The sequence below is a fragment of the Falco biarmicus genome, chromosome 16 (genome assembly GCF_023638135.1).
Source record: "Falco biarmicus isolate bFalBia1 chromosome 16, bFalBia1.pri, whole genome shotgun sequence".
In the NCBI taxonomy this organism is placed as follows: Eukaryota; Metazoa; Chordata; class Aves; order Falconiformes; family Falconidae; genus Falco; species Falco biarmicus.
Window position 1 is genome coordinate 2,749,104 of NC_079303.1, and position 27,383 is coordinate 2,776,486.

General features: G+C 55.2%; 1 protein-coding gene across 1 annotated transcript in view; it reads right to left on the reverse strand.

Annotated features, from left to right (window-relative positions):
* SCUBE3 (signal peptide, CUB domain and EGF like domain containing 3) overlaps positions 1-20,795 on the reverse strand; it is a 38,913-nt gene extending 18,118 nt beyond the window's left edge. The window contains exons 1-6 of the mRNA XM_056361378.1: positions 20,693-20,795; positions 11,667-11,789; positions 10,532-10,657; positions 7,321-7,455; positions 4,245-4,370; positions 3,167-3,283 (exon numbers count right to left, since the gene is read on the reverse strand). Coding sequence (XP_056217353.1) covers positions 3,167-3,283; positions 4,245-4,370; positions 7,321-7,455; positions 10,532-10,657; positions 11,667-11,789; positions 20,693-20,795 — 730 coding nt within the window. The remainder of the gene's footprint in view (positions 1-3,166; positions 3,284-4,244; positions 4,371-7,320; positions 7,456-10,531; positions 10,658-11,666; positions 11,790-20,692) is intronic.
* Between the last annotated feature and the right edge of the window lie 6,588 nt (positions 20,796-27,383).

Genomic DNA, 27,383 nt, shown 5'->3' on the forward strand with positions numbered 1-27,383 from the left:
CCTGGTGCCACCCATCCACGGCTGGCAGATGTCCCTCCTTCATCCTGGTCATCTTGGGGAGGGGACAAGGCACTCCAGCACTTCTTTTTGCTCCTGTGTGGGGACGGAGCCCCATGGCAGTGCTGGACTGAAGCCAGAGAGCCCCCAGGTGAGCACAGGGCTGAGCAGAAATGAGAGCATCCCCGCTTAATGAGAAACAACACCATGTCCGTGCAGAAAGGACAGTGGAAGGGGACAAGAGGGGAAACTCAGCCTCTGGCTGTGCCTGCGCTGTCCCAGGGGGTTCAGGCAGAGGGCAGGGATTCAGCAGCTGGGACATGGGGTGCCGAGGCTCTGCAGGGACCGCATCCCCTCAGGGAGGTCGATGTGTGTGGAGGAGCATGCACGGCATGCCCGTGGCCACCCACATCACATCCCTGTGTCCTGCTTTCCCCTTTCCAGAGCTCTCCCATGCCGCGGCCCCTTCGGTCTGGTGTCCCCAGCATTGACCTGGCAGCAGGGTCTGGCGCAGCCCCCACTCCCAGCACCGCTCCTGGCACTGCCAGCTTCACAAAGCTGGGATCATCGGTGGTGCCACCACAAACCACCTGGGCACGGGTCAGGAAAACAGCCATAAAACTTGAGCTGGGTTTATTTTTTGTCTCTGTCTAATTGTATTTCCTCCCCACCCACCACCTCCCACTCCAGCGGTGCTTGCCACAAGTTGAGGGACAGCAATGGCCCTACGGCACCCCAGATAACGGCGGGAGGGAGCTGCAATGATGCCCTGCCTTGCAAATCTTCCTGGAAAGCCAAAATCTGCATCAACTGTGACAGCCCAGTTTGCATCTCCCCCCATGGGCACTGCACCCTGGGCTGCTGGAGGGCAATTTTATGTGTTTGTTGTCTTTTTTTTTTTTTTTTTTTTTTTTTAAAAAAGGCCGCTTTTTGAGCATAAATATAAATATATAAGGTCATCAGCCTCCCCTCCTGGCTCCCCCTCCCCCTTGAGCCTGCAGACATGTTGGGAGCCATTAGGGCTGGCCCCGCTTTGCTCAGAGGCATGTTATTCATTATCTGCATTTTTAAAAGCAGCAATAAAAAGCGGAAAAATGAAAAACACCGGCCATGGCCTAATGAAACTGTCATTCAAAGGGGCTGATCGTGCTTCCTGCCGCGTGGTGTGATCTGAAGGGAACCTGGACCAGGGGCCTGTCCCGGCAGCCCATCAAACGCACCGCGTACTATTTCAAAGCCCATGGCCTGGGGAGCGAGTTTGCGTTTCCCCTTGCTGGAAACTTTATTCCCCTTGAAATGATGAAATATTTCAGAGGAAATGGGGAAGGGGCAGCAGAGGGAGCACCGGGGATGGGGGAGGGCTGTTTGCTGAGTCCCGGCCGTAAAACAAGAAAGAGTGGTTATAAATATCCGAGCAGGTACCTTGGCCATAAATCCACCGGCTGGGCATCCCCACAGGGCGGCCACCGGCTCCCAACGGCTGGAGCACAATCCCGCAGTGTTCCCACAGCGGGGCCGGGCATCCCTGGGGGATGCGGGAGCCAGACGGGCCCCTTGCTGTGGACAGCGGGCTGCAGACCCAAAAGGGATGCGGTGGGTTTTGGGCTGGTGCTGCTCCTAAAATCCCCCAGCGTGGTGTTTGATTTCCCCTGGGAAGGTGGGTGAAGGGAGAGCTGACGGGGATGTACTGGCTCCACTGGGTGATGCCTCCCCAGCAGATACAGTGCACGGTGTGGGGGCAAAGGGGGAGATTTTGGCCAAGGCCATGAGCATGAACAATTTTGGAAAACCCCCAGGTCCCACCCTCATGCCTGTGGTACCCAGGGTCAGAGTGCTGAGACCTTCCAGCAAACAGAACCCTTCCCGAGCATCCCCCAGGTCACAAGATGCTACAGGGAGCTGCTCTCCCACCCCCTGCACCCAGCAGGTCAGGAGCATCACTTCAGCACCGAACATCCCTGAGTCCTCGCACCAAGAGAGATTACACACGCGCAGTGACCTCCATCCAGGAGGAACACACCAACTGACGCACCTCAGTGTCCCAAAGTCCCCATCGCAGGAATGCTCCCCCCCCGCCAGGCACAGCAATAACCCCAGGGGAGGGTCCTCAGCCAGTGGGATGGGATGCAGCAGCCGCAGGAGATGGTGGGGACAAGGGGCTGCGAGCGCCTGCCAGCAGCCAGGAGGGACTGGGATTAATCTGGAAGCAGGCTGGGTGACAGTGGTGACGTTAAGGTAGCAGCAGCTGAGCTGACAGGCAGGAGGGCTTTGACGGCAGCTCAGCCCAGAGCATCCCTCAAGCTGGCAGGGAGCAGCCAGGGGCTCGGGGGGCTCCTCTGCTGGAGGACAGAGCCGGATTTGGAAAGCATGGAGGGGTTTCCGTTCAGGCACAGCAGGTACACAGGGAGCCAAAATCTCTCTCTTGCTTTCAATTCCTTTGTCTTTTTTATTTTGCAATAAGAACTCCAATGTCTAAAGCAATTTGTGGACTTAATCACTCCCCTAATGTAACATTTCAAAAAATCAAATCAGCTGTTAAACAGCACAAGCATATGAAACCAGTAAAATTTCTATCTCCGTCTGATGTTTTACAATTTGAAAACACACACAGGGAAAGGGCAATTCTGGGGGTGGTTGACTTATCAGGTCGTTGGGGTTTTGGTTTGGGTTTTTGGGCTTTTTTTTGCAAGACAATTGTTCCTGAGCCAAGGCCCCATGGTGCCAAGTCAGAACGGATCACCGCAGCCAAACCTGTCCCCTCCATGTCCCTCCCTGAACGCTGCCAGTGACAGCACCAGTAACAATTTCTAGTGTGAGGGCACCCTCACCCCTGCCCCTCCAGCAGCACGGAGGCAGGCAGGGACCCCTGCCCACACCCTGGCACAACCAACCTGTCCCCAAACATCCCCTCAAGCACCCCCACGGCCACCTTTGCTCCCTGTGGTTGAGCAGCGACGCACCCTTGCACCCTGCGGGTACCCACAGCATCCCTCACACACGCACCGAGTTTCTCTGATCTCAACAAAAGGAAACGCTGCACCCCCAAAGCTTGGGAAAAAAAACCACCAACAACCCTTCATCGGGCTGAGAGCAAATTGCCCAGGGAGGAAGATGAGCCATCCCACATCCCAACACACAGCCCCACGGCCAGGCGATGGCTCGCACCTACCTATGCATGTCACCCCGTCAGAGTGCAGCAAAAACTTGACGTGGCAGCCACACTTGGGCCCCTGGTCGGTGTCGTCGCAAGTATGCTGGCAGCCCCCATTCCCGTAGTTGCAGGTCACTGCGGGAGGCAAAGCACCAGCCGTCACCCAGAGCCCCAGCCCCTCTTTCCCACCTGCCATCCCAAGCAGCAGCATAAAGCCAGCTTGGAAAAACCTTGTCCATACTCCCAGAGAGATCCCTCCCTCCTGGATAATTTCTCAAGTCCTCTGACTTTCCCTGTGGGATCTGGGCAGATGCAAACCATCCTGTGGTTTCTCGTGTCTTCCCTTTGCATATCTCTATCTCTAAATGCCACCAGCAGAGCCTGAGCAAAGGGGACTGGTGGGCTGGTGGTCCCTGCCCCTGGACCCGGTGTTACGAGGGAAGGATGGGACTTTCCTGAGCTCTGGAATGACTCAGGTGCTCCTGGGAATCCCTGCCAGCCCTCCCCGAGGGGCAAGGGGTACTGTTCATTTAGCCCAGAGGGAAAATAGGCTCATAGGATAAAAACTCCATTTCATCAGTGATTTTACACATTTGCCGCAGACAGCAAGTGAGAAAAAATAAAAATAATTGCATAAACACATACATATCTATTTAATAACCCTGGCAGTGCCAGCAAGATGCTGGCAGGAGATCAGACAGGCTGAGAGCACCACAAGCCCTGGGGAGAGGATTCCTGTGCTCCTCCTGCACCGACCACACTCTCCCTGTTCATCTCCCGTTGGGAAAGCGGAACAGTGGGACAGAGACAGGGGTTGCTGCACCTCTGGGACCCCCTTTAACTGCCATTTCAGCCGGCCAGTGTGATGGCACAATGTCTCATGGCAGAGGGGGATAACAGGAGCATCATCTGTAAGGGCAGCAGAGGCAGAGCTGGGCATGCTGGAGGAAAATGAAACCAGAGGGCTTCAGGCTCAATAACCCAATTGTTACCAGGGGTTCAGGGCTTTGCAGCAGGGCCAGGAGGTGTTTGTACCATGGGAACAAGGTTAGGGGTCCCCGGGAGGTTGTATCCCCATCCCTGGAGTGCTCCTTACATTTGCAGTCACGCTGGTTCTTGGTGAGCTCGAAGCCAGGGCGGCACTCGCAGGCGATGCCCCCCTTGGGGGTCTCCCGGCAGATGTGGGCACAGCCGTGGTTTTTGTTCATGCAGTTCATTCCTTCTAAAAGGGAGAAGGAGGCAAAAAAAAGCTCCAAAAGCTTGCTGGCACCAGTCCACAGCAGCACAAGGATGCCTGGGGTGGGACTGGGATGGGGAGATGGGGGCAATGAGGGGAAACCTTGTAAGCGAGGACCTTAGGGGCCTCGAAGTGCAGCACCTCCCAGCACAGAGCTGCTCGGGAAGGTGGGCAAAGCCACCCTGGAGCCTTTAACCTTTGATTCCCTCCCAGCACCTTGGGCAAAACCCCACTTCCCTGCCATGGGGTGAGCTGCAGGCTGTCTACCAGCCCCACCTGGCACCAACAGGACAGGGCGATGCAGCTCCTTTTTGGAAGACAGGGCGAGCATGGTTACAGTTACAGTCCCCTGGGCAGGTGGTCATGGCATCGTTCAGCTGAGCAAGGAAGGGTTTTGGAGGGGCAGAGCCAGCTATGGGGGGGGACAGCCCCCTCCCACCCAGCTTCTCCTGGGTCATGGGACACCCAGCTGCAGAAAGCTGGGTTCAGCAGGTGCCGAATGGGGCACTGTGAGGTGTTTATGAAACATTTAACAAAACCCACAGCAAGCTGTGGATGACTCTCAGAGATACAACTGCCTGCTCAGGGCCTTTTTCTGGCAGAGGGAGGGGGTCAGCTCCTTTCCAGGCACCCGGTGCTGAGCCCACCATGCGGTGAGCGGTGGTGGTGTCAGCATCAGGGAGCAGGCACTGCTGCAAGCCAGGCGGCTGCGAAGAGCCTGGGGCAGGACAGTGAGGGAAGGTCCTTATGGGATCAAGGCACCTCGGAGGAGGGTACTGAGATACTGCAAGCATGCACGGGAAGGGTTAAAAACCACAGGCTGAAGTCTGTGGGTGTCCCAGGCTGCTCCCCATCACCTGCCAGCAGATCCCACCTGGCTCAGCTCCAGGACAAGGGGATCATCTGCAATTGCAGTGCAGGGGAGCCCTCTGTAATTAGAGCCTCCCGCTTCCAACCACACCAGCCCTCCCTTCCCTGGCTGCCAGGCCAGAGCTGGGAATCCCCAACTTGTGGGAGCCCCCGCTCTGTCCACCCAGAACCCTCCAGCTTTCCCTGGGGCCTGGATGCTGCCGTGAGCCCACCCAGCCCTGCCCTGGGACCCCCCAGGGCACCGAATGCCCCAGGGATGCCGGGGACAATCAAGCACTCAGCTTCTCCTCCAAACAGCTGTTTTTCTCTCTCCCTCTTTCTTACTGCTGTTCTTTACTGCCTGGCAGCATCTCCACCGTGTCCTGGGTACCACGGTGGACACAGAAACCTACGAGGCTGACCCTGCCCTGCTGCTGCTCCCCCACAGATGCCACCTTCCAGAGAAGCCATATCCCGACGGCCAGCAGTCTGCAGAGATGCCCTGGCATGTCCCAGCAGAGATGCAGGCTCTGGCTTCGGTGTGCCCTGGCTCCCCTCCAGGCCGGGACGGCTGCACGCTGTTTTCCTAAGACTCCCCAGGTGATTCCACCCTGGCACGGCATCCTCCTCTGCTGCACAACGGTGGGACACAGCAATCCCTTGGTGCCTACAGCCACTGCCCAGGGTGGGATGCACCCCCTTTAATCCTTCCTCTCCCTGCAACATCAGCATCTGCTCTTGCACTGGTGCAAGGACCCTGCTCGCCCCTTTCGCTTTCCGTGGCACTGCTGTCATCATTGGGCTGAGCGTGATGAGGTTTAAAGGCACCAATACCCAGCAAGCCCAAACTCTTGGAATCTTCTTACTGGGAGGGACTGGGAGGGTCATGGTGCTGCAGGAGGGAGGTCCTGGCATCCTTCCCTTGGGTCTCTTGACCCAGCAGTGCTTCATCCCCTCAGCATCAGGGGGGAGGAAGGAAAGCTAGAGGGAGAATGAGAAAAGGAGAAAGAGCAGAGGGAAAGGAGAAAGCCTCCTGTCAGGGTAGGAGAAGAGAGACAAGGAGCTGTCAAGGCCCCCAGAAGGAAGGAAGCAGCTGTAATGCAGCTCTCTAATACTGAACATTTCTGCCTTGGCAGTGCCCAAGAATCAGGAGTAAAGTCAGAACAGGCTTTAACACCAGACCCAGACTGTCCTCAGCTTTCCCTTTTTTCCAGGCTCACAGCCTAGGAACCAGCTGCTCTCACCTCTCATCTCAGCAGCACCCCTGAGCCCAAGCTCGGGGACCACGTAGCAGCTACAAGATCAATCGCGGGGTGTAGAAGCAACACAGACCTCCCCAGGCCAACAACACTCTGAGCCATTCAGCTCAAAAAAATCAGCTCAAAATCCAGCACCTGCATCCCTGTCCCCAGCGGGGGCCACCCACTGCGTCACCCAGAGGAAGGAGCAGCCAGCTCATCCCTCCCAGACCCACAGGGGATGGGGACGCAGGAGAAGCCACCACAGCCGCTGAGCTATCCTGGGCTGGGCAAGATTCCCCAGGGAGCTGGAGTGACCAACGCAGCTGGGAAGGAGGAAAGCAAAAACACTCAGTTGGCTTTGCCAAGCAGCAGAGATAAAAATCAGCAGAGATGCAAAAATCTCTCATTTCCTCCTATTTTGGCTAAGAGATTGCTCCAGACGGCAGCAATTTAGAACTGATATCGAGACCAAGGGCTCGGTGCTGCGCAAGACCTGGCAGGAGAAGATGAGTCTTGTAGGGCGGCGTGAGGATTTCTGGGTACCTTTGATTTAATAAAACACTCTGGGTATAGGATTAACATTCTCTGTTCATTATTATTGTACTTTACTAAGGGGCCTGCGAGGGTTTTGTTAGGAAGATGTTTATTAGCCCTGCAGCATCCTCTCTCCGTGTGCTCATCATAAATTAATTAGCTTTCAAATCTGTAACACCAAGAAAGGTCCAGAACCAGCACCCAAACCCAGGCATGATGCAGGGGTGGCCAGAGGGGACAGGGGACAGACTGGCCCAGTAAACACAGGGGATGAAGAGTGCCTCGGCGTGGGGGGGATGTTGTGCACTAACCTTCAGGGCGCTGGATGCAGGTGTGCTGGTTGTCACTGAGGAAGAAGCCCTCCCGACAGAAGCACTCGTAGCTGCCCATCATGTTGACACAGGTCTGCTGGCAGCCACCGTTGCCCTCTGAGCACTCATCCAGGTCTGCAAAGGGAAGGTGACAGGAGATGAGTGCAGCTCTGCAGCATCCCCAGGGGATGGGGAACCAGGTGCCACAGATTTGCCAAGCAGCAATTTATTTCTGCTCTGCACCTGTGATTCGCCGGCTAGAAGAAAGGGGGATGCTTTAGGGCTGCAGGGGATGAAGGCAAAGCACATCAAGGGATGGCTTGCAGAGGTTATACAGCTTCCCCAGCTGATGGGCAAAAAAAAGAAAAGGTCTGGCCTTGTTTTACAGAAAGAAACACCAAACCACAGAGGAAGGGATTTTTCTCGTCCTGGGACCCCCAAAGCACCCAGGAAGTTTGGCTGCGATGCCAGCTGCAGCTGCCCCCCACTCCCAGCCCCTCTGAGCCTGTTGCTGGCTGGGGATGCCTGCACTTCATTAGGGGGAGCTGGGAAACCTTAGCCCAGAGCAGAGATAATTGCTTGTAAGGGGACTCAAATCCCCAGCAGCTCTGCTGCCCTTGTGCCTGTTCTGGTTTAACAAACCATGGCTGGAAAGGGCTCGAGATGTGTCCCTGTGGCAGTGGCAATGCCCCCGCCCTGGGCTGCTCCGGCTCCATCCCGGCAAATCCCTGTGAATGAAGAGCAACAGCCCGTTACTCTCTCCAGAGGGTTTTTGGGGACAGTGGTCCAAGCTGAACCAGCCAGTGCCCTGAGGTGCCAAAGCAAGGAGGATGCCTGGTTCAGGCAGCGAGGCAAACCTCTGCCATGGCCACCCCTGCCCCATGGCCCCGGGGCCAAGCGACGGCGTCGGGCTGGGGAGTGAGGGGCCCTGTGCCAAAGAAAACCTCCTGTGAAGTCGAGCATTGCAGAGCCAGCAGTTGAGGGGAAAGCTGAGCCCTGCCAGCATCGGCCACTGGAAACGCTGGAATAGTGGCTCAGTGACAAAGCGCACCGGGGGGGGGGCTCCCAGAACTGCCCTCCGTGCCCAGCGGCACAGCACGCAACACAGCCCCTTGCTTCTGGGCAAAGGGACGAATGGGCAGATGGGTGCCCGAGCAGCGTGGGTGCCTTGCACCATGCCCCAGCCCCAGGCAAGCCCTGGGGGATGCTGCAACCCCAGGGGATGCTCAGAAATCAAAGCAGGGCTGTGGCTCCAGCTGGAAACTGCCACAGGAGCCCAGGAGCACCCCACAAACCTGCTACCTTGGAAAGGAGGTGTCAAAAACATTATCTCACACCCGGGCACCCACGGGGCAGGCTAGGACTGGCAGCCAGGCTGCAGCTAGACACAAAAGGGATGTCCTCTGCGATGGCAGGAGGCTTGCAGCTTCCTCTGAGGCTCATCCCAGCCAAGCTATGTCCTGCAGATGCCAATAACTCTCCTCAAATCCCCCTACTTATAACAAGGGCTTAACGTCTTGCAACTTCTCCTTCAAGCTCTGCACAAAAATGAGGAGGCAGCCGTTCAAACCCGATGGCTGAAACGAGATTCCGCTGCTCTAATACCTGTTTTATTAAATGCAAGGGAGATGGGCAGAAGCCAGCAGGGCCTGTGTCAGGATGGGGGCTCAAATTCCTGTCCTGGTTCAAAAGGTCGCCCAGGGTGGGCAATGTGGGGGCTGGTGGGCTCTGGTGGGCACACAACCTAACCCACCTCCAACTCAGTCACTGCCCGCAGTGCCAGCAGGGCATGGGCATAACCCTCCGCTTTGCTCTGCTTCTTTTTATTCTGGCTAAGCAGGGATGCCAGCAGGCTGGGCAAAGCACAGGCAGCAAGGGGAGGCGGGGGGAGGATGGGAAAATTCCACCACGGTTCATCCCTGCTGCCCCCCAAGATCAGCTGCTGAGCCATCCCATCTCAGCATGAGGTCTCAGCATCCTCATCTGTAAAATGGGCTTGAAGGGATAAACCTGCACCATCCCTACGGCAAAGCAACGTGGCTGAGATTCTGGGATGAGCCTGAGGAAAGGCTCAAGGGGGGAGCCAGGGCTGCCCCGCCAAGGTGCCCCCTCACCCAGCTGCTCCCCAGCCACCTCTCTCCCCTCCCACCCAACTCTGTAAACACATGACGTCTGTGGCTCACTGAGCCCGGCTTTCCTTTCTTCTTCTTGGGCTCATCCTCCTGCGGGAGAGGAAGGCAGAGCCGCCCGCCCGCGCCTCCTCCCAGCTGTGTAAATCTCCCCCCTCCCCGAGGAGGCTGCACAGATCCTGGTGATGGTGGTTAATGCAAAGCGTATGTGTCCATAATCCCTTCCCCCTCCTCCTCCTCCCAATGATGAGCTCATTAATGACCCCTCTGCAGACACTAATTAGAAAATACCATGAGCTGCAAGCGGAGGGAAGGCAGGCAGCCCTGTGCCCTGGCGATCCCACCCGTGGGTGCTGCGGGAGGAAGCGGGTGCCGGGGCGCGGGCAGCCCGGCTGGCCCCGGGGGTCTGCTGGGAGCATTGACTCTGCCACGGCCGGATGGAGCTTGGGGCAGTGGGAAGTGGCGGGGAGGATGCATGGCTGCTCCGTAGGCACATGCTGGATTTGTCTTGGCCCAGGGATTATTTACCCAGTCCCTTCGCTGGTTCCCATCCCCACCATATTTGCTATTAACTCATCTATTTTGGCAGGTGCAGGGCTGACCTCAAGCACGAGCTGAGCGAGCAGCAGGGCCTGGGTGAGCCCCACCGGCTGGTCCTGCCTCCGGCAGCAGAGCAGAGCTGCTGCCCGGCTGCTGGCCGCAGCAGGATGCGGCTGTGGGGAGGCTGTGGCTCGTGCCCAGCATCCCCAAACCCAACCCTCCCAGCCTCGCCTCACCCTGGCCTCCCCCAGTCTATGGATGGACCCATGGAGCAAGATTTTCTCCCAGCATGGAGCATCTTCCCTTGGCATCACTGCTGTGCAATGGGTCACAATCCTGCCCCCGGCAAGCCATTGTGGCGTGGGACATGTCTGCAGCTGGCTTGGTGCTCTGCAGTGCCACCATGGTCCCCTGGCAAAGAGTCTGGCGGGGTCAGAGCTCGGGAGGTGCCTGGCAAAGAAAGCCAGCAGGCTGCTCCCAAGGTGCCAGAGCTGTCAAGTGGCTGTGAGACGCTGGCATCCCGCCGGGAGCCCATCCCTCACCCAGGCAGTTGTGGCCGTCGTGTGCCAGGCGGAAGCCATCGTAGCAGGTACAGCGATAGTTGCCGGGGATGTTCACGCACTCGTGGACGCAGCCTGCATTGTCTTCTCGCTCGCACTCGTCGACATCTAGGGAGAGAGGAGGGGAGGAGAGCTGCAGGGCTGCTGAGCACAGCCAACCCGCTGCACTGGTGCTGCTCCCCATCTCCAGCATGGTTGCATCCCAGCTGACATTGTACCCTGGGGTCTCTGCTTATTTCAGCAGGTCCCCAGCTCCGTTATCACCTACAGCATCCCTCCACACCCTGCGAGAGCATGCCTACCCTCCCCAGTCTAGAGCCTGGACTTCCAGCTAACCCGCTGTCTTAGAGCCTCGCACAGGGCAGCATGCTGGGACTCACACGGGATTCCCCAAGGGTCGTGGGCAGAGCAGCTGGTCTCCATGGCGAAGCCTTGCTGTGCCTGGAGCGCGCTTTAATCCCTCTGTTATTTGTACTCAGCCCATCCCGACCCCGGACCCACTCCTAGCACAGCCGGGAATTTTTCCCCTGCCCCATTCCTGCTTTCTCGCTGCTGTTCCTCCCAGAAGCCCGTTTTCTTTCCATGCCCTACTCAGCTGCATATACCTCTATCTATATCTACATTTACATCTACATTTATATCTACATTTACACCTACTTCTACACCTATATCTACATCTACATCTACATCGATATCTATATCATTTCTATCCTCTATCTTATTTCTAAGCTTCTCATGTTTTATCTGCTAACCCAGTTCTGCAGCCTCTGGGTTGGAAATCCTGCAGGAAAAAAAGTTCAACTTTGTTTAAAACAAGCCCCAGGTGACCCGCCCCACCCTGGGACTGGGCAGCCCCTGTCTGCAAATACAGTTCTTTGCAGAGCAGGGGAGGGACCATGACGGCTGCCACCACCACCAGCAAGGACAGTCACATTCTCCTCCATCCCCACGCCATGCAGGGTCACGAAGCCAGGATTTTGGGGCAGAAAAGGGGAATAAAAGGTTTAGCAATGGGCTGGGGTAAACAAGAAGCCTTTTTGCAAGGGCCGGGGACATCACTGGCGATCCACTGGGGCTGTGGCAGGCGGAGGGGCTGGGGCTGCGGCGGCGTGCCTACCTTTGCAGTGCTTCCCATCGCCTGTGTAGCCGGACTTGCAGATGCACTTGTAGGACTTGGGGGTGTTCTGGCAGATGGCATCGATGTGGCAGTTGTCGGTGCCCTCCACGCACTCGTCCACATCTGCAAGGGGAGAGGCAGGGGGGGGCGATATAGAGAGCTGGGGGGAGCTCTACCCCATCTCCCCACAGGAGCCACCACCCCAGGTGATGAAACCAAGTAGCCCTCTGGCTCTTCAACTGGCCCACGAACCAGAAAGGCTCGAAGGAGCCACGCTGGTGCTGTGCTCCTTAGTGGCTTCGCTGGACCCAGCCCTGACGCAACGGATGATGGGCTCGCTGTGGGACACACTCCCGAACAGCACAACCTGTGTCCCCACTCTCGTACAAGCCACCCTGAGACTCCCTGACCCCTTCATGTGTCTGATGATAGGAAACACGGCTCCGGTGCCCGTAGTCCAGGCTGGAGCCAGCCCAGGCAGAGGTGAAAGTCTCTGTCTCCAATTAGCCGCTTCCTGAGCCGACCAGTCACCCAAATAATCGTCATCGCTTTCTATTCTTAGGCGCAGAGGAATGTGCATGAATTAGCAGGGACCGCACTAAATAAACCTGGGAGCCGGGAGCGGGAAGCAGGAGGGAGAACTGGGAAAAACATCAAGGCTTCCTTGGGGACACAGCCAAAATCCACGTCCCCCCCATCCCCCTTTGCCCCTTAGCCACTTAGGCAGGATGCAGCGCTGTGGTACCCAGAGCATCACATCCAGGGCACTGCACGCTGGTGATGGCCTCAGGTGGTGATGCCTGAGGGTTTGGCATGGCAGGAGGCCGTGGGCTGGAGGTTTTTGAGCAAGAGGCTGCTCACCTGGCTGCCCTCTGCCTTCCCCACGCAGGCAATAAGGGAGGCGGGGTGCCCCAGAGCGGGCACATCCCCCTCTCCGGCTGTCAATGCCTGGCAGTGGTGTAAGGCAGCTGGGGCTCCCCGGGGTGGGGGAGGCGGTGGCTGAGCATCACCTGCAGCCCCTCAGGTATGGGCAGGGCTCCCACAGCACCCCAGGCTCCCTCATCTAACTCCCCAGACACATGGGGAGCATCAGTGCTGCTCCTGGGGGGGTCCATCTCCACTGCCTCCCCTCGGGATGGGGAGGGTCTCACCAGGGAAGGAGGATCTGAGGGTCCCTCCAGCATCCCTGTACCCCATAAAGAGGAGCCGCAGGCTGCAAAGCTCTCAGCTGCCTTTAAAAAGCTGTTTTTCAGCAGGCCCAAGAAGTGAAGAGCTCCAGGAACTCCTCAAAGACATGAAACATCCCTGCAAGCCGCAGGCGGGCAGCAGCCCCACCAGCCCCTCCAAGAGGGGGGCCACGGCCACAGGAGCGCTGGCCTGAGCCCTTTGCCGGCCACCCCGGTGGTTTTTTGCTGGGAGATGTGAGTCACCCAGCCAGGGGCAGGAGAGCTTTGACTTTGCACCAGGGAGGCGGCACGTGCCTGCACATTGTATAAATATTTACAGCCCGCATTCATATTTGTTATTTGACATTAGCCATGGCCCGCGGCCACCACGGCCTCCCTTGGGCCATTAATCACCAGCTGGAGGCTGACCCACTGCGGTGGGGGTGACGGAGGGATTGCACGGGGGACTGGCACCCCTCTCCTAGCCAGCACTGTCACCTCCAGCACCCCTGGCACCAGCCACGCTGCCACCACGGTGCGACCACCCCAGCACCAGATGGCATCCCCGGGGAGAAGCTCGCAGCCCACCCTGTGCCAGCGTTCCCGTGGGGACTCGGTGGGGGCTGTTGTCCCTTCGGGGAGCTGAGCGTGGCTCTGGGTTGGTTCCTCCCCAGCCAAACCGCACATTTGGCTGCAAACCCCATCCCCACCCTGGGGCACGGCTGCCCCACCGCACCCCTGACCCACCTGCAAAGGCCCTGTCCTACAGACTGAAAAGTGTGTGCAAATAATCACTGGTGGAAAAAACCTGCCAAAGCCACAGGAGTGCAGAGCTCACTCCTTCCCAACCACGTTTTCAGGCTTAAAAAGCCTTTCGTCATCGGCAAAAGTGGCTCCATCACCGGTGAGTGCGGCATCACAGCCTACAGCAGCTTTGCCTCTGGCTCCAGCACCCCTCGCTGGGGTTTTGGGTGGGATGCGGCACCGGTGGGAGGACACGCATGGGGGACACGGAGCACTCGCCACTTTGCAGGCAGCGATGTGACAGCAGCGACGCTGATGCCGAGTCCAAGATCGCCTGAATCTGCAAATGCTGGTCCTGACCCCACATGGTTTGGAGACCCCCTCAGCGCCTCCCCCCTGCATTATAAATCACATCTCGATGCTTCGAGTCAGCAGTGCCAAGGGGAGAGCTGCCGGGTCCCAGCACCCAGGCACCCACCCTGACGTCCAGGTGAGAGCCAGCACCCAGACAGTACAGACCATCCCTCGACACCCATCTCCTGCCCTTAAAACCACCCAAAACATGAAGCATCCATCAGACCTCACATCATTGAAATTTTTCCAGCCTCTTGCCAGAAATCTCACTTTTTGGGGGGTTTTATTTTCTATTTCTTTTTTCTCCTGTGCCCTCAAGCTCAAGACAATGAACAGTGTCTGCACGGCAGAACACAATGCCATGCCTTTCCCACTCACACATGTATTATTATTTTTTTCTATCTTTTTTTTTTTCTTTCCATTCTGTAACTTCAAAACTTCTCTAACTTTGGAAAGATTACACAGCAGCAAAAGTACAAAAGAAAACATTATAAATTTGCCACTCTGTAATTTTTCCAAAGCTGGACACATTCTGAAAGGTTACAGGATTATAAAAAAAAAAGGAAAAAAAGGGGAAGAAAGTGTGTGTGTGTGTGTGTGTGGGAAGAGTGAATAAATACCCTCTTCAGCACTCCAGGAGCCATCCCAAGATTGGCAAAGATCCTAATTTCAGAATGCTGAAATTTTGGCTCCTAAGAGGTATCCTTCAGCAATGATGTAGTGAATTGAAAAACAGCCCTCTGAAAAACTAAATTCTTGCTTTTTTGTCAAGACAAGTGGCATTTTCCCACGAAAGGGAAGGTTTGCCATTGGGACAGCCCACTTTTCCCGCAGGAGAATTTTCTCCACCCCAAAAAATGCCTGCAGCCGTGCTGCAGGTGCTCCCAGCTGCCGCCAAGGTGCGAGGGATTTCATTTTCAAGCCAAGCAAAGAGCAGGTTTTTTTTAAAAAAAATCCTTATTGATGTTCCCATCCCTTTCTGCTCTTGTACACTCCTCGCTGGGGTTTGCCCGGCCCGTTGCCCTGCTCGCAGAGACCTTTTGAAGTCCAAGTTCTGAATCCTGGTGGGGTTTTTTGAGGGGTTTGCCAGGCAGGACTGCCTGCATCCCTGCATCCCTACAGCCCCTTGCTCCCCTTCTTGCACAAATAATTAGATGCCCCTTTTTGCCCAAAGTTGCCTGAAGTGAGCCAAACTGGCTGGCACAACTCGGTGCATCATGCCCCAAATCCCCAGAACTGGGGGATTTTGTGCCAGGCAGGAACTTTAATTTTGCTGAAGACGCCAAGTGCTGCCAGGGACCCAAGGTCTTGCCCACGTCCAGCGGTTCCCGCTCCCTGCCCAGCCCCACCTCCCTGTCCTGCTGCGCTTTGGGGCTAATTAGGGCCCGTCAGAGGGCAAGAGCATCCTCGGCATCGCCGCCACACCACGCCGGGGGGTTTGCGGCAAAGGGCAGGAGGCTGTGGCGCTCGCCCCGCGCTTCGGGCAATGTTTTTTATTCCGTTGTGGGTGGGATTTTCCAGCGCTGGCTGTTGGGCCCCGTTCCGCTCCAGCTGCAGCTTTATTCTCCATTTCAAAGGCAGCGGAGGCAGACGGTTTCAACGCCACTGCCATTTCGAGCGTGCCAAAAGCAGGGGGACAACCAACCCCCCGGGACTGGCGTGCACCCACTGGCAAGGCGAAGGGCTGTGACCAAGGCCGGTGCGGGAGGCGGTGGCAGAGCCTGCGGGCACCCAGGTCCCATATTTGTGCCCTGCTCTGCGGTGTCACGCCGCCAGCGAAACGTGAAAGTGAGTGGGGGGATAAAGCAACAGCTCGTATATTTTTAGAGCCTGGATTGAGGCTCTTTCCTCACTTCCTTATTTTTTTTTTTTTTTTTAAATAATAATACAAGATGGTTTTATCCATAGGCTGAAAATCCCAATAAATTTGGGGAGGGGGACGAGACAGGGCAGAGAAAACCTGCCAGAAACCCCCTAAACAAACAAAACCACCATCCTTTTTCTCTCTTCTGCAAGCGCTTCAGCTTTTTCTTTCAAATTAATTTTATTCTTTATTTTTATATAGGCATATATATTAACAGCCTGTCTGTATAGGGATGTGTGTGTAGCTGTTGGCAGACACGCGGAGTTTCCACTTGGCCTTAATGCCAAATTAAAGCTTTATAACTTCAGTAGCTCTTTTTACCAGGGTATTAATAACCACCTCAGACACTGTGGTGCAGTTTATTAATCATTTGTTCACCCGGGGAGCTTGCGAGGGTGACTCGTGTGGCGAGACGGGTGCAGGGCACGGCTGCGGGCAGTGGCATCCCACAGGGAGGGCTGGCGAGAGGGGAGGAAGATGCTCTGCGGAGTGGCTTTTTGCAAATTGGCCAAAGTTGTGTCATCTGAACTCAAGATCCTAACCCAGGTGCTCGGTGATGGCTTGTTGCCATGCCAGGGATGCCGTACCGGGGATGCCGTGCCAGGGATGCCATGCCAGCGGTCCCTGCGGGGGTACACACGCTTGGGTCGGGTCAGAGGGAATGTCTGCATCGTACTGCATGATGGGGACCCCTGTACCAGCCCCACAATGTCCCACACATCCACCCGGCTCTCCCAAAAGCAGGTGGGATCCAGGAGATAAGAGCTACAGCACTTGGCCCTGCAGAACAAAGGAGCACTGCTGAAGGACAAGGATGCACAAGTAGCAGCAAGGACCTTTGGGGGGTTCCCAGCCTGGTGGCCCCATACCCCCATATCTGGACCTTACTCTACATCCCTTGCCTGGGTTTTGCTTCCTCAAAGCTGGCAACACCCCAGAAGGGGCTTTCTCCCCTCCTCCCCCCTCATCATTTCCCACTCCCACAAGGGCAGTCGGGTTGAGGTCCCCATCCCCTGCACCAGCCACGATTATTCTGATGGATCCCAGGATCCACCACCAGCAGATCCTGCATCCCCTAGGCTGGCAATGCTCCCTCCATCCCCAGCCCACCTCCTTGTGCCAACCCTGGTCGCTTCGGCTCAATTCAGCAGTGATTTCTCCAAGGAGGGTTTGATGCTCCACACTATCAGCATGTTCATCTCCCTGGGGAATCGTCACTGCTGTTGTTGCTCCTTTGGCTTCTCAGGCTGACCAAGCCTTGCCTTAAAAAAATGTGTTTGTTTTCAGCTTTGGGAGCAACAATCGCAAGATCTCCAGCGGGGAAGACGGCCTCGCCAAAACGCAGCCGGCCGGGCTTCCTCCAGCACCGCGAGACAGAGCAAACTTTATTTGCCATCCCAGGCTTCTCCTAAAGCCTCTTGGGGGACTTATAATTTTGAAAGTGAAGGTTAAGGTTATTCATGCATATTTTTTTCCTAAATGGATTACTCCAGTGTGACCATCTGCAAAGGAAAAATCTATATAAAAGAAAAAAAAAAGCAAAAACTCCTGAGTCCTGAGCAGTTTGGAGACAGCAATACATCTCCGCTCTGGAAGACTCAAGGTGTCTGAATATTTATACTCCTGTTGGCAGTTACAAAAAAAGTCTTCTTCCCTCCTTCCTACCCCCCCCTCCCCTTTTTAATCTCGGTACAGGCATGTTAGACGCCCTCAGTCAAAGATCTCCTTTGAACTGCTGTATGTTGAAATGCTTACAGTTTTACATTTCATATTTCAGAGGGGTGGAGGGGACAGGCACAACAGTCGCACACTGTGAATGCATGAGAGGGAGGAAAGCAGAGGCCAAGGGGGAGGAGGTTCGGCAGAGATGGGAGGGGAATCAAACAGCATCTCCACGCTGCAATTGGAAAATTTTAGACTCCTTAAAAAAAAATATTAAAAAAGAAAAAAATTATCCCTGGCAGCGTAGGCTCTGCAGGTGCATCCACCGAACCCAGCTCCGTCCTGGGGCAGCCGCACAGCACCAGCCAAAAGGGCTGGTGTTACCCACAGGTGACCATCGAACTGCGCTGGGGCCGTGGTCCCACTCAGGACCCTGCGCTGGGTGGGTGACTGTGGCTGCGGGAGTGCCAAGGGGCTGCAAGGTGGGGTGCTGAGGTCCCCCGGGGTGACACTGCATCTCCCTCTCGGCCCCGTTTTCCTGGCAGCATCCGAGGAGATGCACAATTCGGTTGCAGGAAGAAGTGGTGAATCCTGGGACGTGTCCCCAGTTACGGGGGGCAAGGCTGGATCTGAGTGGTGCCTGGTAGGAGAGAAGGGTGCAAATCTGCCAGCCCTTGGGCTCCATCCTCCCCAGGGCATGGTAAGGGACCGGTGCCAGCAGACAATGGGCAAGGGCACCGGTTCTTCTGCCCACCAGGCTGTGAGATGGATGATGGGGTGGCACTGGGGGTGGCATTACCTGTCCAAAAACCAGGGGAGCCATGGGGTCGGCAGCAGCTTGGGTCCGTTGGGGCAGCTTGGCATGGGGACCACAGGGAGACCTCATCCCAGATGAACACGTCGGGCATCTCTCTGGGTTTATTTGGACTTATATTGTCAGTTCTCCTCTTGAAAGCTTTCCTAGCCCTAAACCAAGCCCCCCAATAAACCCCCAGAGAGCCAGGTCCTCTGACAGACACTCTCTGGGCCCGGCGGGTGGCTCTGCTAAATCCTTCCTTCCCTACAGACCAAACTTTCTGTGATAATTCAGCGCGAGAAACGAGTCGGCAAGCTCTACCCACGGTGCTATGTTATTACAGCAAAACAAGTCCATCCAACAGCACAGGAGCCGTCCCCAGCCTGTGACAGTCACCTGGCAAGGGCGGCTGTCCCCTGAAAGGGCAAAGGCTTCGGTCAGGGCGGAGGGGTGATGTGCACCCCATCCTTGGGGCATCACCTCGCAGATGTGGAGGCGATGCCTGATGCTTTTCAGAAATAGCCTAGAAGCATGCCCCAGGTGCAAGGGTGGCTTCGAAGAACTCAGTGACGCTTATACACGCGGAAAAATGGGTGATAGTCGGTTACTAGCAAAAGCACCGTTTTTATCTGCCATCGGTGATGCCGGGTCCACGAGTTCAGCCCCATCCAAAGAGGAGCGGGTCCAACCCTGCCCAGAGCCCTCGCATCCCTGCGGGCACCAGCCTTCACCCCTCAGCAGCCACCCCCCCTCACCACCCAGAGAACCCCCAGCAGCAGCTGCAAGGATTAACTCCCTATCACAACCCCCCGGACTGCAGAGTGGCCAGACTCCCCCCTGGGTCTGCTCGGTGCCTTTGCCAGGGGCCGGGAGGAGCCAGCACCGTCCTGGGCATATGGCGGGTGATGTACCCCGGCGCAGGATTGAGCTCACCTCTCTCCACCCCCACTCCACCCCTCTCCTTCCCCGAAGGGATCTGTCAAGTCTCTGCACGATGGAATTTTACTTTGCTATTTTAATGCAATTCTGGCTCAGGCTTAAATGGAACTGGAAACCAAAAGGCCTTAATAAATAAATATTATGATAAGAAATGAAAGCAATGCATACACTCAAGATAATTTGAGGGGGGATAAAAACCTAAGCATTCCTTTCTATGCCTAAATCATAAAGCCTTACGTTGCTTTCTTACCAAACCTTTGCCCTGGAAAATCTCCCCGTGCTTGCCCAGACTGCCCGCCTGAAAAGTTGCCTATTGTTTTAAAAACACTTTAAGACAGATAAGACAATAGCCTTGAAATTCCTTCTAACTTTGTCGGTGACAGGGCTCAGGGCAACCACGCGCGTGGCTGAAATACGCCGACAAGAGATCTTTAAATGTATCCTGTGCTCCTATATTTCATTCACACTCTATTTAATCTCGCCGTACGCATAAACATGCAGCTACTACAATAGCAAGAGCCAAAGCTGGTTTTGATAAATCTTACATACTGTTAAGCGCTATGGAAAGGGGAGGGGGGGGGGGGGGGAGAGAAAAACCAACAGATTGTATAGATAGTGGTGAATTAAGGAGAAAAAACCCCTTTAAGACAGCCAACAGGATCATGCACATAGGGCTGTGTGTGTTTGTGTGTGCGCGCGCACTCCTGCGTGTGTGTATAGAAAAAAATCTGAGCTAAATATAGAGGTGCTACAGAAAACCTAAGGTATAGATAGACCATACATAAAGCTACATGTGTACATTTGTGAAGGGGAAACTCTGGCTCGATACGGGGGTGGTGAAACAGAAAAGCCTGAAGTTGATAACGATGGGACATACCTCTCTTTTCTAGAGATAGGGAAAGAGCTCCCGTCTTTTTCAGGCTTGGCTGTGTTCACCTACCCGAAGTTTTCCAGCCCTATAGCACAACATTTGAGATTCAACCCGCGCCTGTGTAAAACACACAAACGCAGATGCGACCTCCCCGCATTAGACACCCGCTCCGCCGTCCCTTCCCTGCAGCCCAGCCCCAACGGAGCCCTCCTCTCCCGCACTGCCGGGGGTGTTATCCCCATCTCACAGACACCGCCACCCCAAAACCAGCAAAGCCCCCCCAGGCCCCTCCAAACAGCAACATTTTCCCTATGATGGGTGCAGACTGGTTTGCCCACCCCAATTTTCTGCCTCTGCACCCCCCTGTCTCCAGATAAGAGTCCAAACCATAAAAAAAAAAAAAAAGTGCAAGAAATGCAACTCATTCAAGAGTTTACAAAAACCCAATCCCAATCAAAGGCAGTAGGCAAGAATATCTGCAAGCAGCGTTTAAACCCCCCTCCACTATTTGTTGTTATTGCTGCTAATTTCTCCAGCCTGCGTATAAAATCCCAAACCTAAAGAGGAGGTCCGGCTGCCTAACCCACACATCAAACAGCAAACCTTCAAGCTGGGAAGATTTTCTCTTACCTTGACTGGCTTTATTTGCCAGCGTGTTTCCAGAGTGGAGGAGAAAGAAAAGGATGGAAAATCCAGCAATCTGCAAAGCTCCCATTGCAATCCCAGTCTGCATGGAGGGGTGGGGGCAAGAAGGGGGGATTTCTAGTGCTTTAAAGGAAACAAGAGGCTGAGCATGCGAAGGGAAACCAAGAGGAGGAAGGGGCTCTCTTCTTGCCGTGTGTGAGACAGAGGGAGGGAAGGGAACTGAACTGATGGAAAAAGCTGCTCTGGGTTCAGTTTGGGGCTCTTGGTGTTGCTAAAGAGGAGAGAGTGAGGGAAGGAGACCCAGGGCAGTTGGAGGAAAGTGGACTCTACCGCCCTCTCTCTGGCGGCTGCTCTGATCCCTTCTCCTTTTTTTTTTTTTTTTTTTTTTTTTTTTTCTCTTCCCTTAAATAATCCCAGCCAATTCCAGTTTTGCAAGAGAGCAGCAGCAGCAGGAGCAGCAGCGCTGGAGGGGGGAAGCAGGCGCCTTGCCCTGGTGCTGGGGACCTGAGAAAGGGGAGTGGAAAGGAGAGCCCCATCCAAGCAACGCCCTTTTTCTCCCAGCCTTTCTCCCAGCCTTTCTTTCTTTCTATTTGGCTTTGGTTACTCCTTCCCGGCTCCCCCCCTCGCACCCCCAAGGCTGGGCTTTGCCTGCAGGAATTTACAGTCTGCGCTGGAGGAGAAGGGCCAGTAGCCATGGAGACTGCTTCCCTGGGAGCAGGGAGGTCAGGCGGAGACCATGGGCGATCAATGCATCAATGCAAAGCCCCCCGCAACCCCCAGACCCACCCCGCACCTCGCAGCCCCTCGGCCGGCCGAGGGCTTGGGGTGGTGGCCAGGGGAGGGGGGAGCTGGGGGAGGCGTATGGCATGGGAAAAGGCACTGGGTGGAAAAGAAAAGGGGAAGGAAAAATAGATATCAAAGGGGGAAAAAAATGAAAATAAAAAAGACTTTGCAGATAGCACGACCTGGCTGGGCTTGGCGGCTGTTGGGGTGCTGGGCTGGTGGAAAACAGGACCAGAGGGGAGCAATGCTGCTGGCAAGGGAGAATTGGGAGGGGGGACTGGAAATAAGGGTGGAGGGGGGAAGAAAAAGACCTTTCTGAAATATTCAGGGTGGGTTTTTTTGTTTGCTTGCAGGAGCCTCTTCCAGCCTGGGGGTGCAGGGGGACCCTCTGCCACACCCCGTGACCATCCCAGCGCTGGGAGCCACTGGCACTGTCTCTTTTCCAGGGTGTTTCTGCTCCCTGAGCCAGGAGAGGCATTGCCAGCCAGGGAACTGCAGCGGGGGATGAGGCTGGGAGCCCGAGTGGGCCCGGAGGACGGTGTGGCAGTGGTTCCACCTGTCCAGGGACGTGAGGTCCCATGAACCCCCTGCCCACGGGATCATCCTGTCCATGGGATCATCCTGCCCATGGGGTCCTCCCAGCCTGCCACGGTGCCCCTGCAGCCCCTCGTATCCCCTTTTGTCCTAATAACCCTTAGAGATACAATAAAAGGGGCTGGAGGTGATGGAAAACATCCAGCCAAGCCAAGGCACCCGCTGTTGCCTTGCTGCAGAGAGGAGGGGAGGGACAGACGCCAGGCAGGAGGATGCAGAGCAGTGCCTGGGTCTAGTTAGGCTTTTCCTACAAAAACCCACAGCCCTTGGGGTGCTTTCATGGGACAGGGACCGTCCCCAAGGGTGGAGGTTCACGAGAGCAGGTCTGCTTTAGCCAGGTCAGATGCAGCGCGGCCAGCCCAGGAGAGCAGCACGCATGGGAACCAGGAGCTCACCCACACACCGGGTCTTTCCAAAGGCAGAGGCCAAGGGCAAGGCTCTTTCTCCCCATCCTGCAGAGCCATCCTGCACCCACACAGCTCTGCTTGCTGCCAGTGGGTGCCCCACGCAAAGCATCGGGGTCCTAAACCCATGCAGGAACTCACTCCTCTCCAGAGGAGCAGGAGGGCTGGCATCAGCCGAAGGACAGATGCACAGACATGCCCGTTACACCCAACACAAATCTCCAACATTCAAATGCACGTTCACATGGTGGCCACAGGGGAACCCGGAGCCAGGAGAGTCTGCACAGCTCTTGTCTGCTTGGGCTGGCAGCTCGGGGTGAGGCAGCTTCCAGCCCACCACAGCTCAAAGGGGCTTCTCAACAGGGACAACTGGCTCTGCCATAGCCCACTTGGGTATGAAATCCAGCGGAAGAGCACTTGCATGGACACAACCAGCCCCAATACCTCACAGCACATCTCCCTATGCTATTGAATCAAACCAGTAATGTAAAACCACCCCCAGAACAGCCAGGCTCTAGGGTAGCCTGGAAAGGGGAAAAGGTGCAAAAATTATTATTAAAGTTATAAACAAATCTTCTGTATAAAAACATGAATGCAGAGGTGTCATCATTAGGATGTATCAGGAGAGGACCACGACCCACCAGAGGGAATGTGATGTCTCCTGGCTCTCCTGCCAGCCCCAGCCTGTGCCAGGAGCTCCTGGGGACGAAAGCTGCTCGCTCCTCTTTGTGTGCGGTGCTGAGCAGGAAGGGGCTCTGGTCCTTACAGCCATGTCCTGGCACAAGCAGAGAATGTTGCTCGTGGGATGCCACCATCCTCCCACAAGCATCGGCTCGGCAGCCGTGGCACCGCATTTCTTTCGGGGCTGGGATCTGCTGTGTAAACACAAGTCTCTCTTACGGCTGCTCTAAGAGTCAAAATGGAAACTCTCTGCTCACTTACGCTGGTGGATCCCTGTGTCCAGCTGCCGCACCTATGAGCGGGACATGCTCACATCCCATCCTGTGATCCTTTATCACCATAACCAGACAAAAACTAAACAGTCCTCCTTTCCCCACCCCACCCCCCTCTAACCTGTCTTCTAAATCTGGAGACCGATCTCAAGGCACAAGGGACAAGATCTTCAGCAATGTTGATTTATAACCGAGCTTCTAAATTACAGGTTTACGCATTAGTATAAACACCCATAAACCAGCCTTAAATACACAGTATCGTATGTAATCAAAACGCCAAAACACCGGGCAGCCACGTGATGGCACAGGGGGACGAGCAAACGTCTCGCACACGCCTGGACTGCCTCAGGAGGGACAGATCTCCAGCCAAGTGCTCCCAGTTAAACCAGTGCCTTACACTGGGGGGGTGGATCTCACGTTTGAAGGCAGGTCCTCTGACAGCAGCATTGCCGATGTCACAGGGAGTGAAGGGGCTGAGCTCCATGTCTCGCGCCTCCAACTGGGTTGTGAAGCACCACAGCAAAGCAGCAGGGCTGGGGTGAGCTGGTGATGTTCAGAAACTCCCTAATAAAATATATAATCTTACTTTCTTCCAAAAGCATGCCCCCTGGTTGAGCAAAGAAGAGCTGATGGAGGTCCCAGGGTTGTGCATGCTGCGGTGCCCCTGTGAGCGCAGAGCTGTCCCCCTGCCCGGCACGCAGATGGGGAAAGACAGGCAGATGGAGATTCCTGAGATCACACAGGGAGTCTGGAGGGAGGGCCATGAATCACACTTAAATCACCTGCAAGACAGCCCGGTGTTTCGGCCCCGAATGGCTCCTTATCAGCTCCTGCTGCCACGGCGCGGGGCTGGCACGGATCCGTCCCTGGGAGCCCTCTCCGGAGCCCTTCAAAGGCGTTGGGACAACCCTGCCAGCCTGAGCCTCGTGTGCACACGCGTGTGTGTGTGTGCACGCGTGCATTTCAGGCAGGGAAGGAGGTGGCAGGACTCTCCTCCCCGCTGCCTCCACTCCCCGTCGTGCACTTCTGGGCAAAATCCATTTGCTTTGGCTTCATGTAGGGCCAGAAGATTCGGTCCATTGTGCTGCGACGCTGAAGAGCCGGCAAGGAATTGTCAACCATGCTGAAACGGTTACATGGGGAGTAATGAAAATTTACTGCACCCTGCTCCGGTCCCTAGCCAAGAAATAAAAGCAAAAGATCACAACAGGCATTTTTTTAATTTGAAGCAAAATTAAAAAAAGAACGTATCCGCACTTAGAAAATAACAACCACATCCACAGATCAAAGCAGCTGTTCTCCTCTCATTCGGGGTTTTAAGAGGTTTCTGCAGCTACAGAGATGTTTACACAGGGAGAGAGATACATACATTGTGCTGTCTTGATGCTGCCTCTCCCCCCTTCATCTGGCAAAACATTCCCTGGGAGGCGATATGAGGTCATTCCTAGACCCTGCGTTGTTTTCCTCAAGCTGCAAGGCTTCGGGGCAAGAGGCAATTCATTTCCCATTAGCACACACACATTTGCACTTGGAACCCTCCCATGTACATTTTGCCGAGGGAGCTCGGGGCGGCCGGGGGACCAGCCCTTGCCAGCTTGTTATTGCATTCCCGGAGGGAATTCCAGCAGCCGGGGCTGCCGGGAGGGTCAGCAGCTCCAGTGAAGCCACTGGGAAGGGACATGGAGCCAGGAGGCGAGCTGGCATTTTCTGCAGACTGGCATCTTCTGCAGACCAGCCGTAATGTTTCTGTGGCTTCCACCACTTTTATTACAAGAGGGGCTGAATAGCTCTGGGGAGCACTAATGGGCTGTAAAAAGCTTTTTCCCCTCTGCCTCCTTGGCTCGAGCCCAATTCAGAGCAGCAGTGAGCCCCGCTCCAGTGCTCACGCAGGGACGGAGGTCGTGGGAATGCACCAGGGCAGACTCTCCTTTCACCTCTTGGCATCAGCACATTGGTCCATCCGCTCCATGGGCAGTGCCCGCTTCGGCAAAGTGGACAAATTCTGGCTTGTGAGCCACCTTGTGCTATCCATGCAAATGAAAAAAGCTTTGAAACTAGACTTCCCTGTTTCCAGCATGAATTTAATGCCATATGCTATGAATGAGCCGCATCTTCAGCTCTGACCGCATGTATTTTCGCATGATGCTTGGGATAAAAGGGTTTTCTGAGGCTGCACCAGAAGCCGCTGAGAAGTAATGGACCATAAAGGACCTTAGGGATTGCAGAAGCAGCTATTGCATCAGGCAGGGATACTGGAGGAAGAAGAGGCCACAATGCTGCAAATCAAGAGATTTCCCTTCCCCTCTGGTCCACGAGGACCAGAGGCACAATGCTGCCAGTCCAGGGCAGGATCCGACCTCTTCGCTGCATCCAGAGCAGCCTGCATTGGGGTGATTGATGCTGGTACTGTACCCCACCGCTGCACGCTGGAAGGAGCTGGCTCAAGAAAACAGCAGTTGAGACGTTTCGATGCCCTAACGAGGGGTGTGGTCTACAACTTGGAACAGAATAGACTATTTTTAAAAATGGAGAGGAAAACACTGTATTCCCAGTCATACGCCAACATCCCAGGCTCCAGCGACTCAGCCAGTCCCCATCACCAGCTCCTGGCTACATCCCTCATTTCCCCAACCTACAATTTTATCAAGATGCCTCCAAGGTGGGTAAAAAAGCACTGAGTCCCACTAAATGACTGCCTGTCACCCTGTGACACCTTTTTTCCAGTGTCACAAAGCCTCCCAAAACGCTGCGTGCGGAGAAAGCCCTTGTTTGTAATTCCCAGTTTGCAGCAGGAGAAGGTGACACACGCTGAGGTGAGGTGACTTACCCAGCGTCACCGGGAAAGTCGATGGCAGCGCCAGGAATAGCCCCGTTCCCAGCTAACCACTAACCACACTTATCCCAGAATAAGGGTCCCTTTTTCCAGCTGAATTTATAAGAGCTTTCCAAGTGACATAAGCTCTTACAGAAATAGGCAGGCTTTTATTCCAGAATAATTACTGGGAAATCGTACTAGAGCACGTATAATTACACCGGTGTCGTTGCTGCTGGTGAGTCGGACCCCGCGCCACTGGCGGGCTGGCTGCACGCTCCGTATGGCTTTTATCTCGTCCTGCTTTTCCATGTGCATGTGTATGTCAAGTGGCAGATAGTCGGGATGTGGATGGAGAAGGAAGGGACTTTGGGTAGAAAGGAAAGCGATAAATCACTCTTTAAAACTCTGTTAATTTTTGTTTCCCATCGAAGATACCCTGATAATAGGTCTCACAGCTACTGAAGTCAAAAGGAGTCTTTCGGGGTGCGCTGAGTCACACCCCAGAGGGACTCAGCAATGCTCTGTGCGTCTGCTTCCAGTTCACCCCAGGCATAGCTTTGGAGCAGGTGTTTTATTTTAAATGCATTTTATGTCCCACACAGGTAAAATCAAGCTCAGAGTTCAGGCTGAGGCCTGAAACGCATTTCTGACATAAGTTGTTGGAACACATCATGCTTAATGAAAATAAACTCCTAGCATTTATCAGGTGTTGATATGTCTATATATTCAGCCAGAGCGCTATCTGCCAAGAACAGGGCTGCCTGCTCTGCCTGCCGTTGATCCTGGGGCTGGCATGCCACGAGCAGGCAAGGGTTAACTCGGCACCAGTGACACCACTTTAACTCCAGGACCCAGACGCGCGTGTTTAAAAGTAGCACTTCTCTCCTTAAAATAGTTTATGAATCTTACTCTGGGATAAATTCAACACCCCCGAGCAGAAGGAGACCTATTAATTCCTGAGTTTTTTCACGCTGTAGTAAAGCAGCGATTTTATTTGCCCGCCTTGTGTAAGATGTCAGTCATTTTCCCACTTGCATTTCCATCTACAATTTAACAAGGCAGCAGTTTATTTCCAGAAGCCCCAGCCAGACCCCAGCCAACTGCGTCAATATTTTGTTGCTTACACA